Source organism: Rattus rattus, chromosome 11 (genome assembly GCF_011064425.1).
Source record: "Rattus rattus isolate New Zealand chromosome 11, Rrattus_CSIRO_v1, whole genome shotgun sequence".
NCBI classification, from domain to species: domain Eukaryota; kingdom Metazoa; phylum Chordata; class Mammalia; order Rodentia; family Muridae; genus Rattus; species Rattus rattus.
In genome coordinates this window covers 16328270-16344944 of record NC_046164.1, presented here as the reverse complement: position 1 = coordinate 16344944, position 16675 = coordinate 16328270, and the positions used below count along the sequence as shown (strand labels likewise).

Genomic DNA, 16675 nt, shown 5'->3' with positions numbered 1-16675 from the left:
GGGACCTCAGCTGAGAAACCTCACAGTCTGGCCTGTGCAGCAATTTTTGATTAATGATTGATGTAGGAGGGGCTGGGCCTATGGTCCAGAATGTAGAGAAAGCAAGCTACACCCTGAGGAGCCAGCCGGTAAGCAGCATTCCTCTCTGGCTTCAGTTCCTGCCCCAGATTTCCTCAGCGCTGACCTGAGAGTTGGAAGAATAAATAAACCTTTTCCTTCCCAGGTCTTTTTGGTCATGGTGTCTTATCACAGCAATGGAAACCCTAAGACAGGTATCACCCACACAGACTTGGACTGCCTCTTGTGAGGACAGGCCAGCAAGATGGCTCCTTGGAGAGGGCCATGCTCCTCATGTAGAAGTGCAAGAGTAGAACTTACTGCTTGCATGCTTGTTGTTTGGTCTTTTTGTTTGTTTATGTAGGGGTTGAAAAATAATGTTAATTCTTGCTATTTGGTGTTGTATTTAATGCCCAGGCTCGCATGCACACAAAAACCATGCACCTTAGCCTTAGCTGGGAAATTCTTCCAAAAGAAAATACCGTATCTGCTTTTACTTTTGAATTTTGTTGAAATATGCAAAGTCTTAAAAATGATTAAAAGCCAAATCAAATTCATTGAAAACCATACATGTGTGGCATTAAGATCTGTCTGTCTTATTGGACTTGGATGTGCCTGTATGGAAGGTGGGTTTGACTTTCTTCCTGAACACTTGTTTAATTGTTCCTAAAATGATGTCTCAGAAATAGAGAAGTTTGTAGAGGGCAGGAATTTGATTAAAATGTTTAAGTAATTCTTTTCTAAAGGGTGATTCAAACAGATTCATTGTTACTGCCTTGTCCTGTATTTTATATATGCCTTAGTCTAAGGAAAGTAGTCATTCTCCTTGGCAATGCTGGCTTTGCCAATACTGTTGAATAAAACAGCACAAAAGCCCAACTCACCTTGGAAAAAAATTTTTAACTTGTTTCCTTATTATCATAATATATTTGTTCTGTTTTTATCATTTATGTAATTTATATCTAGTTATCCTTAAATATCTGAATATATTTGTACTTTGAAACAGTGGAGGCATCTACAAATTGTTTCCCCCAACCCCACCACATTGACCTAAGTGTAAATAAAATGCTACTTTCCAAGTCATTTCCAGGGGAAATATTAAAAATATTTTTAGGTAATTTGCCCCTGATCATTTATTTGACTTGGGGTCAGCTACTATTTTGTCATTGAAAAGTGTTAGAATCGTTGAGCAATTCAGTATTCTAAGGAAAAGCCTCCCCCAGTCTCAGGGTGAAACTGTCAAGGGGAAGTGGTGCTGACACAACTTTCCTTCAGTGCCTGCGCTCAGAGACAGAGGCAGAGGCAGGGGTCTCTGAGTTGTCCACAGCCAGGGCTACACAGAGAAACCCTGCTTGGACAGACAGGACATACAGAAGGTGACGCTGTGCTAACTGTCTGTCCTTACACTTAGCTCTCTCTCGGATGTTCACTCTGGCAGTGGTGGAAGGCTGACTGTGGTGGTGGAGGGAGAGCGGGCGCTGTTCTTTATCACCTCCTTTGGCATGGGCGCCCCATGACACACCTGGGTACTCAGGACATGGCACTGGGGACATGTGGATGGTCCCGTGCAAAACGACTATGTATCTGCCTTGGAAAGTTATTAAATGTTTGGCAACTGCAGCAACAGAGCATTGAACACATAGATGGAGCCCTGTGCAACCGCACATCCATAAAGCTCGTCTTGTGCGCTCCATTCAGACAGAAAGCTTGAGGGAGAAAACAGGTTACTTAAAAGCCTCCTCCCTTAATTCCTGTTTTATACCAATCAGTGTTTCTTTAAAAATAACTACCCTCCCGAACCTAGGACTTCGTTTGTTGACCTGGAGAAAAATAAAGGGCTTATTTGAGCAGTCTTTTGTTTGTTTGAAACCTTGAGTCTTGAGCCTTGGAGGATTTCTGGCAGCCCTCAGGACTGAGTCATCAGACTCACACTTGGGGACACCTTGAGACATAGGTCTTCTTCCCACGTCACCACTGCCACTGCAGCCTCACCACCAGCGTCTCAGTGGTGCTAGGATGGCATGCACCTCCTTCTGAAAACGTAATTCCTGCTCTTCTTTCCAAATAAATTCCGAGTTGTTTTTACTTTCCCAACTTGAACATGGGAAAAAAGATATTTTCTTTGTCCTGTCTGGACTGATTGTGTCTGGGCTCCATCTCCTGTGGCCATGGTGCTCGATTGTAACCCCAGCACCGTATGGTTTGAAGTTCCCTCTGTCAAATTAGGGCTGAAGTTTAGTTACCGTCGTAGGCGTGGAGAGGTGGAAGCTGTCAGAGGGTTAGGCTGTCAAGGCTGTGCCCTCCCGCAGGCCTTTGTTAGTGGAGCAGTCTGTTGAAGGAGTGTCTCATAGAGCTTGATGTCGCTATCGTCCAGTTTTCTCGGCCGCCCATGTGAGCGCTTGTTCTCAGAGCGTAATGCACTTTAACCCAAAGGCCCTCGCCAGGCGTTAACCGGGGACTCCTACCCTCCAGAGTTAGGAGTGTCTTTATTTGGAGATTTAAATTGTTGCCAAGAAATAAGGCTGTTGTTACAAAGAACTGGAAAAGTGAAAACCTCTTTAGAGCTACATGACCTGAGGAGGCTGGAAGACTTAGGCGCTCATGCTACAATAAAGCTTGTGGGGCTGTGTGTAGGACACTGAGAGATTCTGATGAGGGGTCAGAAGAAAGCCATAGTTCTTAAGAGACTGTAATCGGAACATTGGTAGAAACATGGACAGAAAAGACTATTCTGGTGAAGTCTGAAACAAAAAGGAGAAACAAACTATTAGAAACCAAGTATAGAGGCCATCTTTGTTATATTGCTGTGAAGAATTGGCCTAGTCTGTGCACTGTTGGGACTTTGTGGGACACAGAATGGTGGACTAGGCTGTCTGGTGCCGTGTAGTTCCTGACAGCAATGTTAGGCAGCTGAGTGTCCGTCCACACGAGCTGTGAGAGGACGGTTACTGCCTAAAGCTGCATGCCGCTCACTGCAATTAAAGTGAGGCAGGATAGCGTGTACGGAAGAACATTCTGAGTGTGTGAAGAGAGACCCTTTGCGGAAGGAGTTTTAGATCAGAAGAATCCTGGCACTTCTTTTACAGTGTGATCTAGTAGGCCCACTACTCCGAAAGATACACGTGGGAAGCATTGCTGTTTACAAGGGGCATTAGGCCTGCAAGCCCCCAAAAACTGAAAACTGCAGGAGCCGCTTCCACATGGATGAGCAGTGTGTCCCCATGAGGGTAGCACCCAGTAGAAAAGAGGGCCAGGGACCAAACTGCTGCAGAGAACCTACCTACCCTAACAAAGTGTAGAGTTGTTGGAGTAGAATCTCTGAGACCTCACGTCTGTTAGAGCAGGAGCCTGGGGCAGCTACAGGCATAAAGCTTCCACCTCAGAGGAATTCTGCTCAGAGCAGAGCAGAGCTGTAGTTGTCACCATCAAGACTCCTGAGGGACCAGACTCCTCAGCATGGCCAGAGGGGCACATGGAGAAATGGGACTCTGAGCTTTAAGGTTCAGTGTTGTTCTTCCTAGTTTGTGGGTGTGTGTGAGGCAAGTTTCTTTGTTGGCCTTGCCACTAGAAGGGAGAGTGTCTGTGCAGTGCTGGGCAGTAGAATGTTTGTCTGAGGTCACAGAATTCTGGAGGGACGCCTGTAGGCGAGTCATGGCTCTAGTCTCAACGCACTCAGTGACTGGAGCTGGTCTTGGGGTTCTCAGTAGAGAATGGAGGTGTCTGATGTGTTGAGGAAGACAAAAGGTTTTAGGAGGATAGACGTCCAAGTCTGGTTTTAAATGTTTCCTCTAAAACTCTGTTTTATTGCCAAGATATAAGTTTTAACTGATGTGCAGTCTTTGATTTATTTTAGTGAGTGATATTTTTATTATAATTAAGTTTATTTTTTAAGAGGATATTCAGAGACTATTAGAGCTACAGGGCTCTGTCCTCATGAAGGAATTAATGCTGCTGTTGTGGAAGTGGACTGGCAACTACAGGAGTGATAAGGATAGTGAGTTTGTCCAGCGTCGTCCTGGCTTTCTGTGTGCATACACATCTTACTGCCATGTTATCGCTCAGCAGAAAGGCCCTTGTGAGGTGATGGCACCACACTCACAGACTTCCTAGCCTCCCTGATTGCAAACCAAATACATGTCAGTGGTTTCCATTCACTGGTGTTCATTCTGTTACACAGCAGACAGCACATAAGACACGAATATATCAGAAGTCAGTTAAAGAAGATGAAATAGAGCTCTTGAGTAATTGGGTAGGGATGAATGAGAGTGATTAAAGACGTTAGTGATAAGTTTTAATTTAGTCATGGTGTACTTCGTGATCACAGAAGCTTTAGGTAGCACTGAATAAGACCTCGTTCTCTGAAATCGTTTGTACAGTGAAGAAAAAAGAAACTCTCAGAAGCAATCGTTGGTGTACAGCGAGCAGGACAATGGAAAGAAGACTCCACATGGTAACCTCGGTGCCGAAAGTGACTGTGTTTGTTGTGTATAACATGAATTGCTCAGAGCAGACCTGACTCTGTCTGATGACATGCTTGTCACCTGGTTGGTGCTTAGCACAGCACTGGGGTGGGGCGGGGGCTTTGAAGGTCTTCCTCCATATTTATAAAACACAGCTGCTTGTCTGAAAGCCAAGCCTTTGTATGTGATTCTGCAGCTCCGTTCTCTCTTGGCCAGGAATCTTGCAGTGGCAGCTGAGGTTTCTGTAGATTTTTAACCAAGGCCTTTGGACCCCTGGTTCACTGCACATGTTTTGTGTTCTGGGTGGCCTGGGAGGCCTGACTCCTGCGTCTGCTTCTGTCCTACAGCAACAGCATAGTTACAGAGCCAGGTAACGGGCTTCTGAAACCAACCCCCATCAAACACGAGAGTGCAGAGTTACACTTAAAATGGAGGAAATCGGGTGATCTGGAATGCCTCTGTGACAGACCTGTTTGTACGCCATTCTTTGCATCCACGGGAGCATTTGAGACAGTTGTCTCTGCGGCAGGTGCCGTATAAATGCCTTCCTGGTACATGTCTGTTACTCAGGTTTCTTCCCCGCTTTTTTAAATGTGTGGACAGCATTACAGGGGTGGGCTGGATACTAGTAATTAACCTACACGCTCATTTCACCTACAAAACAATGTTTCGGGAACTAAGGAGTTTCAAACAGTGAAGACTTAGACACTTAACATTCAGGCTTTATTCCCAGGAGTCTGAGATTTGAAATATTTGAATCTTAGTAAAGGAGTGACTTTCTAAAAACTTCTGTAACTTTACTTGGAAACCAAGTTACCAGAGATTATCAGCTACATAATGACAGTTGCCCTGTTTTCTGACATCATGACACCTTCAAATACTAACCCTGGAAATTTGATGGCTTTATTTACAATTTTGATGTGATCATTCATAAAACAGCTTTTAGAGTCCTACAGCATCAGAGTTGAGAAAATATTGTTCTTCCTCACGTCAATATTCTTTATATTTTAGTCCAATTGCATATTTTAGCTGTCACAGCTGCCCCTCGGCTGTGTTTGGTAGCATATGACACATCATTGACTTCTTACTGTTCCTCTCCCATTTGCTGACCAGTAGTGTTAAGGGAAGATTGTTTGTAAGGACTGTTAATGCATTCTGTTTTTATCCACAGTAATTTATTACATTCTACAAGGATTCTTTTTTGTAATGTAGCAAGTTTAACAGCCAGTAAGCTCTTCAAAGAAAGACTGTGCCTTGCCTGTGATCTAACACTCACCCTTGCTGTGTCCTACATCACAGAGGCGGGTAGTACATGGGTTTACTTCAGACGTGGACGGGTAACTGATCTTAGTAGTTCTCTGAGCTCTTTCCAGAGTACGAATCACTTAAAAGTCATCCAAATTCTAAATTGCTCAGTGCAGCAGCCGTGGAGAAGTGTGTGGTGTTTGTCAGTTGGTGTGAGAGTGATGAAGAACCTAGTCTCTGTGAGGTAGATGCTCTGTGATGCATCTCTAAGATAATAAGAACTTGTGTTTCAACTGTGCACTGAGCTCATGGTGTGGCCGCGTTAGGAAGGGTGTTGCCCACAGTGCACTTTGGTTGTTGCACACCGTCTGAATGCTGATGGTTACCGGGCTCTGCTGGGGTTTGTGCTCCAGAAGCATTTGTTGAGGCGCTGCTGTACCAGCTCTTGATTGGGACAATTAATGACAGCGTTAACGTTTGCCAGAGCCGGGTGGGAATCAGTGATTTTTCAGTACCTGACTGCTGGTCAGTCTTTCCTTATGTCTCTTATTTTAATGGTAAGTAGGAAACACCCCTGTGAGTCTTAGATTTTCCTTTTCAGTGAAGTGACAAGAGGCTGGCGTCATGACTGAGCTCCTCCATTTACTACAGCTTGTGGTATGCTGTGTACATTTCTGTTGCCTTGGCACATGTCTGCCATGAGGAGATGTGGCTGTGGAACAGCCCACACCGCAGGTCCCTGAGCAGCCCGTCCCTGTGCTCTTCATTGGAATTGTTTCAGGGGATTTCCTGCACTGGAGAAGCCATTTGAATGGCTCTTATGTTTCATTTGGATCCTCCACCTGAAGCCTAGGGATGAGCTCTTGTTTTCCTGCTCTTTGACATTCAGAACCCAAGGACTACAGGACACTTACTGTGTCCTATCCACTAGTTCAATAAAAGCATTTTCATTCATTGACTCATATATTTGTAATAAATAATTAAGGGAAAAGTGATGAAAAATGTCAAAACCAGCACTAAAATATTTGGTCTCCCTTTAAAAAAAGCTTTCTGTTTAAATCACATTTTAAAAACAAAACTACTAGAGAAAGTAGAGTGTGGAAAAACTTTTGTAAAGAATAGTTGGCATCAAACATCGGATCCAGCGTGAGCTTAGATAATGGAGATTTCTGGTTACATTCTAATACAGCTGCCTTTGCATGATTGTACGCATGATGCATTAAGAAGGAAAACTGAGCTGTGTTTGCTCTGCAGTTTCAGTGGGGATTGGCTGTTCACTGGGCTTTGTGTTACATTGTTGATATTCCATTGCTCGGTTTGCTTGGGTTGTGATTTTCCTAGAAGTAAGATGTTTAAAACCATGTGTGATCAGAAGTCCAGATCATCCTCTGTATCGCTGTTATTGATCAGCCGAGCTCCCAGTTGTGTAGCCACTTTTCCTCAGGTGTACCTGAGTGACCTAGAGCTGCATTTGGAGAAAGTGGCACAGAACAGATGTGGGCAGCTAAGACACTGCTCTAGGAGAAACTGCTCCAGAAGCCACTGTGAGTTAGTGCATGCCCCGAAAACAGCTGAACAGAGACTTCCCTGGTATGATTGAGCTGTCGTGACCTCTCTGTTATGTAGGTATGTTTTAAATATATGAAGAATTTAAGTTCTTCTCTTCCTTTTTTAGCCATAGATTGTAAGCAGAAGAAATCAAGGTCAAGATCTGGAAGCAAGAAGAAAATGCTAGCGTTACCTCATGGTGCTGACGAGGTTTACATTCTCCGATGCAGGTATATGCCTAGGTTGCCACATGTGCCGTGGCCCCTTTTTTAGGTGTCCTTTGAGACACAGTAGTTGGCATTTTTATTTTGTGGCATGCTCAACAACTAATAAACTTAGGTTTCTACGTTAGCCGAATGCTGTATTACTCTGCAGTCGATAGCAGTTATAGACGTGATAATTCGGTTTGGTTTCTCTCTGCTCTCTGTCACGTCCTGCTTACTGAGAGCACTCACACTTGTGCTTTTCCTTCACAGCACCTCCCTCGGTGCTGTCAGAGAGGAAAGCATAGACTTGTGTACTTCTGACTGAGAGAAGGGTCTTTCAGGAGATACACTGAAATAATCTCCTGGATGAATGTAGATGGTCTGAAAGTATTTAGTGGGGCAGGAGAGATGGCTCAGTAGCTGAGAGCCCTGGCTGCTCCTTCAGAGAACCCATGCTTGACTCCCATGCTGCCTTGCAACCATCCGGAACTACAGTCTCGGGATCCTACACCCTTTTCTGGCCTACAAGGACCCAGGCATGCACATTTGGTGTACAGACATACAGGCAGGCAAAATACCCATTTATACACACAGTTTTTAGAAACTTAATCTTAACTCAGTAATATTATTCCAATCTTAAATTATTGACATTTACTAAATCTGTTAACGAAGGTGTAAATTGATTGTTTCAAGTTAATGTAAACCAGCCTTCCTAATGCTGAGACCCTTTAATAGAGTTCCCTACCCCCAGCTATAAAACTATGGTTGCTACTTCATAACTGTAATTTTGCTACTGTTGTGAATTGTAAATATCTGATATGGTCTTTGACTCTTGTGAACGGCTCATTTGAACTGCAAGGGGGTCATGACCCACAGGTTGAGGTCCTTTGATTTAAACTTAGGTGTGCTCCATGTAGTGTATGGGGAGATTTATTTTTTAAATTGCAGGCTTTATTTGAGTCAGTTTTAAATAGTTACTTTTATTAAGAGAACTGTTATTATCTACTTCTTTTATAGGTTTTGTGGCCTAGTCTTTCGGGGACCATTGTCTGTTCAGGAGGACTGGATTAAGCACTTACAGCGGCACATTGTAAACGCTAACCTTCCACGGACTGGAGCTGGCATGGTGGAAGTCACATCACTACTTAAAAAGCCTGCCTCTATCACAGAAACGTCGTTTTCCTTACTGATGGCAGAAGCAGCATCATAGAACCAGGAATCCTTTTCAGTAGCATATTTCATTGGATGTAAATTTAAAATTTGTCTTTTTTTTTTTTTTTTGGTAAGCCACATGAAAGTATCCATTTATAAATACTAAAGTAGGAAAAATGGGGAACCCTAAATTAGAGTGATATCAGAGCAAACAATACTTAAGACAGACAGTAAGTAGTCTGTATATTTTATATAGGGTGGGAATGTGTTTAAGGTTTACTAGGTTTTGTTGGCTGAGTTTACTCAGCCGAAGGTCCTACATCTGAGAGCCATCTGTAAAGTATTGCACATGAATCCTTACAGACAGACAGACTTACTGAAAGATTATGTTCTCTGCAGTGTTACCAGAATCAAGGCTCTGGTTTTTCCCCACACTTACATAGAAAAATAAGATATTATATTTTGTTGGTATGTATTTAGTGTTTTGTATAATACCAGGAACTGCTAACTAAATTTACTCAACTTAGGGCATTAAATATCATGTACTTCATAGTTTGAGACTGTTCCCCCGAATAGGGCAGAGTATTCTATTCTATCTAGATGTGTAAGTGTTTTTTTTAAATCATAATGGAACGGTTTTTTTTAATATATATATATACATATATATATATATACTAAAAAGTCGGAGGGAGATTTGTTTAAACGAGTATTTCTAAGAGAAATATTGTACATAGTCCTGGCGATTACTTGTGGTAAGGAAATGTCCTTTAATCCAGTTGCATTTCTCAGACAATGAAGTGGTGCGCCCTGCTACCTCCTACTTTGTCAACAAAGATGCTATTATTACCCTCTCCATTTTGTACCATAATAGATTTTAAAAATCTAATGTTCTTTATTGCAAGACATGCTTTTGTTAACAGATTTGTTTCTTTGTAACGTTTTACGTACAGTTTGACATGCTCACAGGACAGGGTTGTCTCTTTATTTAACATTGTAGATGTGTAATTAATAAACAAGGCTCACTACACGATTTAGAGTAGGCTTCCTCATTTATGTTCTCTTCCAAATTCGATCAGTTAGCAAAACTATTAATACACAAAATATTTCTACATATGATGAGAATGTTTACAATTTCAGTTTAGAGCTTGTTTTGGATGTGATTATTCTATGTATGAAAATTGTGTAACACTATGCTCATGCTAAGACCGACATAACGGAGTTTACTGAAATAAATGTGCTGTGAGGAATGCACAGTGTGGTGCAGGTGTCTTGGTCATGGTAACCTGTGACGATTCCCTTGATCACTGTCCAAAGCAGCTGAGCTCCTTCCTCTACAACGGGCGCCGCTTACAAACAGCAGTTTGTGTGCATGCGCCGTCCCACGCCATTCCACGGAGTTGCTGATGTGGTTGCACCGAGGCTCTGCATTCGTACTTTTCACCATCTGTAAATACATCCAGACAGTTACACGGAGGAGTGCTTGGTGTCGAGTAATACATACCTCACTGCCAGTGAGACTGCTTTCCTATGGTATATCTCCTTGCCAGAAATCACTAAATAAAGACTTCAAGAATTACAGTGCCTCCAATGTGAAACATTTGTTACTTTTTATTTCATGGGAAATAGTTCATGAGGTTGTTTTATTTAGTTAGATTGTTCATATTTCCCATTTTGTTTTAGAAGCACTAATGGGTCAATATATTTTATGTGAAGAAATAATTTCCCGTTATGGTTATTGAGCATCTTAATTAGGTGCTAATTAATGTATAAAACCAGGAGGTTGGACTTGGTTTTATCTGAGCCTAGGGTCCCCTGAACCCTAAGGAATGAGATAATGGAAGGACTTTTGAACTGCTGGAAAGGCCAGAAGGAAACTTTGCATTTCTCTAAAAGGATAAGGTTCCTGTTGACTGAGAATATGCCAGGTCCACGTTGATACTGATCATGTCTTACCGAGGACATCCCATTGAACTGCCGTGTGTGTGTGTGTGTGTGTGTGTGTGTCTGTGTCTGTGTCTGTCTGTCTGTGTGTGTGTGTGTGTGTGTGTGTATATCTGTGTATGTGTATCTGTGTGTGTGTGTGTGTGTCTGTGTGTGTGTGTGTGTGTACTCTGTGTTTGGGGAGGTTCTCACTGCTATTCCTGGGCTGACTTTGAACTCAAAATCTTCCATCTCAACCTCCGGCCTACCTGAGATTGACTACGCCAGTATGGGACTGTGCTTGGCTTGATAGAATTTTTGAAACTGAACCATATGCTAACAAAGAATGTAGAATTCAGAAGTTTAGAAAAAAATGACAGGATTTCTAATCGGAAGACTTGGAATTTTTAGATTTAATTGTGATTTTTTTTTTTCTCATCACGACAACTACTGAAAAGTATTGGAATGCAGGTAGAGTTAGTATAGCCACATAGTTCAGAATTAAACCCAAGATCTTCCCACATAGTGTAGAATCGTGTCCTTCGCAAATTGGGATGCTTGGACTTTCTTTCCTTCCCTCTCTCCTCTCCTTCCTTCCCCTCTCCTCTCTCCCTCCTTCCCTCCCTTGCCCCCATTACTTACTTTTTAGGGACCATCTCTTCACATATTTTTGTCAGGAGGGCACAGCACTGATACTCAGAGTCAGAAGATGCTTGCTAGAGTTAATTCCTCTTACCACGCAGGTTCAGTGGTCAGACTCCGGGTTGCTGGCCTTGTAACAAGCACTCTGCCGATCTCTCTCTGTCTGTCTGTCTGTCTCCCTCCCTCCCTCTCCCTCCCTCCCTCCCTCAATTCTTGTTCTTGTCTTATTGCTCCAGCCAAGATTTTGGGCATTATGTTGAATGAGTGATTAGAATGGGCACATTTACCGCACTCCTGGTTCAAAAAGGAAATATTGTCAGCTTTTCGGTCTTTATAATGTTGGATATAGGTTTGTGTAAACATCCTTTGTTACAGTCCTCTCTGCCTGGTTTATTTTTCAGGACTTTTGAACTTTGTCTAAGGCCATTTCTCCAGTTGTGTACCATCTGCCTTTAGATCTGTACGTTGTACTTAACATTTATTGACTTTCCTATGTTGCACCCATCTCAATGTAAACCTGTGATGGAATCAAATCGGTCAGGGTACGTATGTGTTCTCACTGCTATGTTGTTGAATACCACATGGCTTGTGTGGATTTATTGAGCTTTTGTGCTGTGCTGCCCCTCTTGGTTGTCAGCTTGACATACTATAAAAAAGGAACTTGAGGAGTCACCTCCATCGGATTTGTCTGTGGGGCACTGTCCTGGTGAATGTCAGAGGTCCTAGCCTACTCTGGGTAGTACTGTCTCTAAACAGGTGAGCCCACGCTGTACAAGAAATTCAGGGGAAGCAAGCCAGGAAGCCCAGTGTCCTCTGTGGTCTGTGTTTCAGTTGCCTCCTGGTCAAACTACTGCCGTGGCTTCCTTCAATGATAAGGGTTTGACTTGAGAGCAGATGAAATAAACTTTGTCTTCTCCAAGTTGCTTTTGATCATGGTATTTGCTCACCATACCACAGCAGAGAAAGGAAACTTACATGGCTACGACTTCGTCAGGGACACTGATGTATAATTTCTCTTCCGTCGTGTCCTTATCTGGCCTTAGTCTCTTAAGCTGAGTTTAGGAGTGTTTGCCCTTCCACTGTGTAGGCTAGACAGAGAGTAGCAAGTGCAGCAGTGGTAGCTTTTCCTTAGGAGTTGTGTAGATCCCGGCAGCACGTCACTGGGTTCTGGGCTGCCCTTTGTGGACAGGTGACAGACAACTGCTTCAGGCCTGTTCTAGTTGTGTTTGAGTTTTGTCATCTGATGCTGCCGTGTCTCAAGTATGTTTAGGAGTGGATCCATTTTTTTCCTTTATTTCTCTAGTGTCCCCCTCCCCCACCCCGCCCCAGTGTGTTTCAAGTTCTTTTATAACCTTCCCCTGGATTTTTTTTTTTTTTTTTTTTTTTTTTTTGGAGTTTGTTGTAACAGCCTGTTTTCTATATCTTAATATTTTGGGTCTTTTCTCTCTTAGTTTTGGTTAGGGGCTTGTCTCGTTTGTCTTTTCAATAAACGAACCCTTTGCTTGATTGATACTGTGTATTCTCGTCACAGGCTGTAAATTTCTGACCTGATCTTTATTACTTCTGGCCACCTACTTCTTTGGGGCTTGGCTTGTTGTTGATTTCTAGGACCTTGACTGACTTGATCTTTTGAGCCATTTTCAGGATATTTTTTCTTAACGTAAGCATTTGGCTATAATTTTCTTTTGATAATTGACCTACCTGTGTCCTAAAAGTTTTAGCAGATTGTTCTTTCATTTTCATTTGATTCTAAGGATTTATGAACCACTTCCTTGATAACTTCACTGGCACACTGATCAATCAAGAGTCTATGTTCAAGGGCTGAAGAAATGGCTTAGTAAGGGCCTGTAGAGGGCCTGGATTTGGCTCCCAGGGTCTCCATGGCTCACACCCACCGTATCTCCAGCTGAAGAAGTGATCAGGTACGTCTGACCTCTAGAGAGGCACCTGCGTTCATGTGCATATGTCCACGCACAGAGGTAGACACATACAATCTTTTTTTAAAGAATATATTGAGTTTCTCAAGCGCTTACGTGGTTTTACTTGCTATTGATTTCTGCTTTATACCACCATGATCTGCTAAGAAAAGAGGAGTAATTTGATTTTCGCATTTGTTAAGAGTTGCTGTTTTGTGACATAGAATGTGGTTCTAAGGGTGCTAAGAAAACTGTTCACTCCCTATCTGTAGACCATTTGATCAGTGTGCAGTTTAACCCTCAGGTTTCTTTGTTGTTTTGTTCAGGTGATCTGTCTAACAATGAGCATGGGGCATTAAACTTGCCCAGATTTAGTTAGGTTTGTATTACTGAGAAGAGAACACGTAATCAAAGCAACTTTTAAAGAAAGCATTTAATCAGGGACTCGCAGTTTTAGAGGGTTAGCCCCGGTCATAATGGTGGGAAAGAGGCAGACATGATGTCAGAGCATTTTTACATCCAGATCAAGCAGGAGGCAGGGGCAGAGACAGATGACTCACTTCCTCACTCTGTCGTTGCCCTAGAGTTTGAGGTCACTGCCCAGGGCTTTTGGCATCAGAGTGTTGGCCAATCTGAAGTCATGGTAAGCCAGCCGGCCATGCAGGCTGGACACTTGAGGAGGTACCTGGGTGAGGTTTTCCAGGTGTGCACTAGTGTCAGCTGATCAGACAGTCCTGCAGCAGGGAGAGAGAGGAGAGACGGGGATAGCTTTTTAAACCTCAAAGGCCAGTCCCAGTAACAACACACCAACAAGGCCACCGCACCTCTTAGTCCTTCCCAAACAGTTGTGCTCCCTGGTCACGAAGCATTCAAACATGAGCCCGTGGGCCATTCTCATTCAAAGCACTGTCCCACTGTTGTGCTTCAGGACCCTTCAAGCCACTAACATCTGTCTTATGAAAGCATAGCCCTCAGCACTCTGTGGGTCCTCTCTCTTCAGACGTGTTGACGTCTTCTCCTGATGGTTTGTAAACTGGTCTGTACTAGGTAAGAATAGGTACATCAACTTATTATTAGCCTGGGTTTCCTTCATTGACTTTTCTCCTTTGATTCCTAGGCTCAGTATCAGCTGTGTTTTCCTAGAGACAACAGATTGTTAGATTTAAACTTTCCTTTGGATGTTATTTTGCTAATTGTTGTAGGGAGCATTGTGTACTGTGGCATGTATGGTAAAAGAGCTTATACAGGTCAGGTCTCTCCTTCCACCATGCAGATTCCAGGAGCCTAACTCTGCTTATCCAGTCCAGCAGCCAATGCCCGTAACCCACAGAGTCATTGCATCCAGCCACTGGCTTGCCTACATCTCTTTCTGAATTGTTTTTGTTTTGTTACACTTTAAACAACTGCTGAGAGAGTCTTGCTAATTTTTTGTGATTTTTCCTGGTTGGTTTCCTCTCCACCCCCCACCCCCCAACCTCCACTTTTTTTTTTTTTCTTTCCCACCTGTTAGCATGAGGAGTATGCTAGTTTGCTATACTGGAGATGGTTGGTTTCTTCCTAGCTCTCTGTTGTATGAATATGTGTGGCCCCATAGATTCATGTGTTTGAATGGTTGGCCTATAGGGAGGGGTACTATTGGGAGGTGTGGCCTTGTTAAAGGGAGTATGTCACTGTCGGGTGGACTTTGAGGTCTCCTGTGCTCAAGCTCCAGCCAGTGTGGACTCAAGACTCCTGGCTGCCTTTGGAAGAAGATGTGGAACTCTCAGCTCCTCCCCCAGCACTGTGTCTGCCTGCATGCTGCCATGCCTCCCAATGGACTAAAGTGTAAGCCAGACCCAGCTAAATGTCCTTTATAAGAGTCGCTGTGGTCATGATATCTTTTTACAGCCCAAAGTGAGACAAGTTAGGAGTTGGTACCAGGGACTTAAGTATTGCTGTGATAGTCCTGACAGCGGAATGCTGTAAGCGGCTTAATGAGCCATCCCTGGTAGGTCCATGGAAGACAGTGCTCCTGGGGGTGATTTGCACTGTGGAGGTCTAGCTCAAGAGGTTTCAGAGGAAAAGAATTTTAATGTTGCATAGAGGTTTTTCTTGTGATATTTTGGTGAAGAATGTGGCTGCCTTTTGCCCTTGTCTGAAGAGTCTGCCTAAGGCTAAGGTGAAGAGAGACAGATTAATTGCATTAGCCAAGGAAATCTCAAACCAGCCTAATACGAACTGTCTTGAGGTTCACTCTTAAGAGCGTTTTGATCAAGTGTAGCAAGCTGAGAAAGGACAAATACAAAAATTATGTTCAAAGATAAAGGGACACCTGAAGGAGTTAAATCCTGTGTTCAAAGAGATAAACAGATTAAAGAGATATTAAATGGAATTAAGAGAGTGGTGACCACAGGGCAAGATCCCACCCGTGTAAGCTCGAATCTTGTGAAATGGATGTTCCCCGCAAGGAACATTCCCACCCGTTCTTAACTTACAGTGCATTTGCAGTTGTATGGGGAGGGGTTCTCTTCATTTGGACAGAAGGAGATAAGATTGTGAGCCAAGTCACCAAGGGGTGGATTGCGATAACTCTTTTCACTTACCCACTTGACTACTTCTAGAAGTAACTACAATCCAGAAATGGAGGTCACACCTGTGATCCGAATCGTGAGGCGGGATAACACATGCTTTTGATCCAGATTGAAACATGCCCGTTAATCCAGATCTTGAGGCATAGTGGCCATGCTCAAAGAAAAGATTAGGTCCAGGCGTGGTGAGACGCACTTTTAACCCCAGCACTCTGGAGACAGGCATGCAGATCTCCGAGTTCAAGGCCAGCCTGCTGTACAGAGCGAGTTGCGTGACAGCGAAGCTTAGGCGGTGAAGGAAACCATGGAAACCAATGCTGGTGGAGATGATGTAATGGAACCAGAGAGCCTTCCAGCCCCAGCAAGCAGCAGAACTCAACAGCTCTGGCTGCGTGGTTCTGGCTTTAGAATCAAGGATGGAATTTCTCACTGCAACTAAGGAAAGCCACCAAGGCCAGGCATGTGGCCGGAGTGTCACTGTATAGAGGGCTGGAGAGACCATTGCATGAAACTACAAGGCCGTTGTGTGAAGCTGTACCGGCGAAGCCTTGGGGCCTTGGAGACCCCAAGATGTTGGAGATGCCAGAGCCATGGGATACCTGTCAGGGAAAGCTGCTAACTGGGAGTGGAACCAGCCCAAGGGAGAAAGAAGTGTGTTGAAGTCAACAGAGCTGAGAGGAGTTGGAGATCTGCAGGGTGCGTTGACATCAGACATGGAGACGCAGTTTGGAGTTAGTTCTGCTGGATTTCAGTCTTGCTTCGACCCAGCTTTTCCTCACTGTGCTCCTTTTCCTGTGTTGGAGCGGTAATTATACCCTGTGCCATTGTATGTTGGAAGTGTGTGACCCGCTTTTTTGATTTTATAGGGGATCACAGTTAGATTGCATAGATCTCGGAAGAGATTTTGAACTTTGGACTTGTACACATTGTTGAGTCTGTGATGGATCATGAGGACTTCTGAA

At 43.5% G+C, this 16675-nt stretch overlaps 1 protein-coding gene across 11 annotated transcripts in view; it reads left to right on the top strand.

The window, feature by feature from the left end:
* Nucleotides 1-10251, top strand: part of Znf644 (zinc finger protein 644) — a 78220-nt gene extending 67969 nt beyond the window's left edge. For all 11 annotated transcript variants that reach the window (XM_032917040.1, XM_032917036.1, XM_032917045.1 and 8 more), the window contains 2 exons: nt 7438-7540; nt 8534-10251. In XM_032917040.1, coding sequence (XP_032772931.1) covers nt 7438-7540; nt 8534-8726 — 296 coding nt within the window. In that variant the 3' untranslated portion in view covers nt 8727-10251. The remainder of the gene's footprint in view (nt 1-7437; nt 7541-8533) is intronic.
* The last annotated feature ends 6424 nt before the right edge of the window (nt 10252-16675 follow it).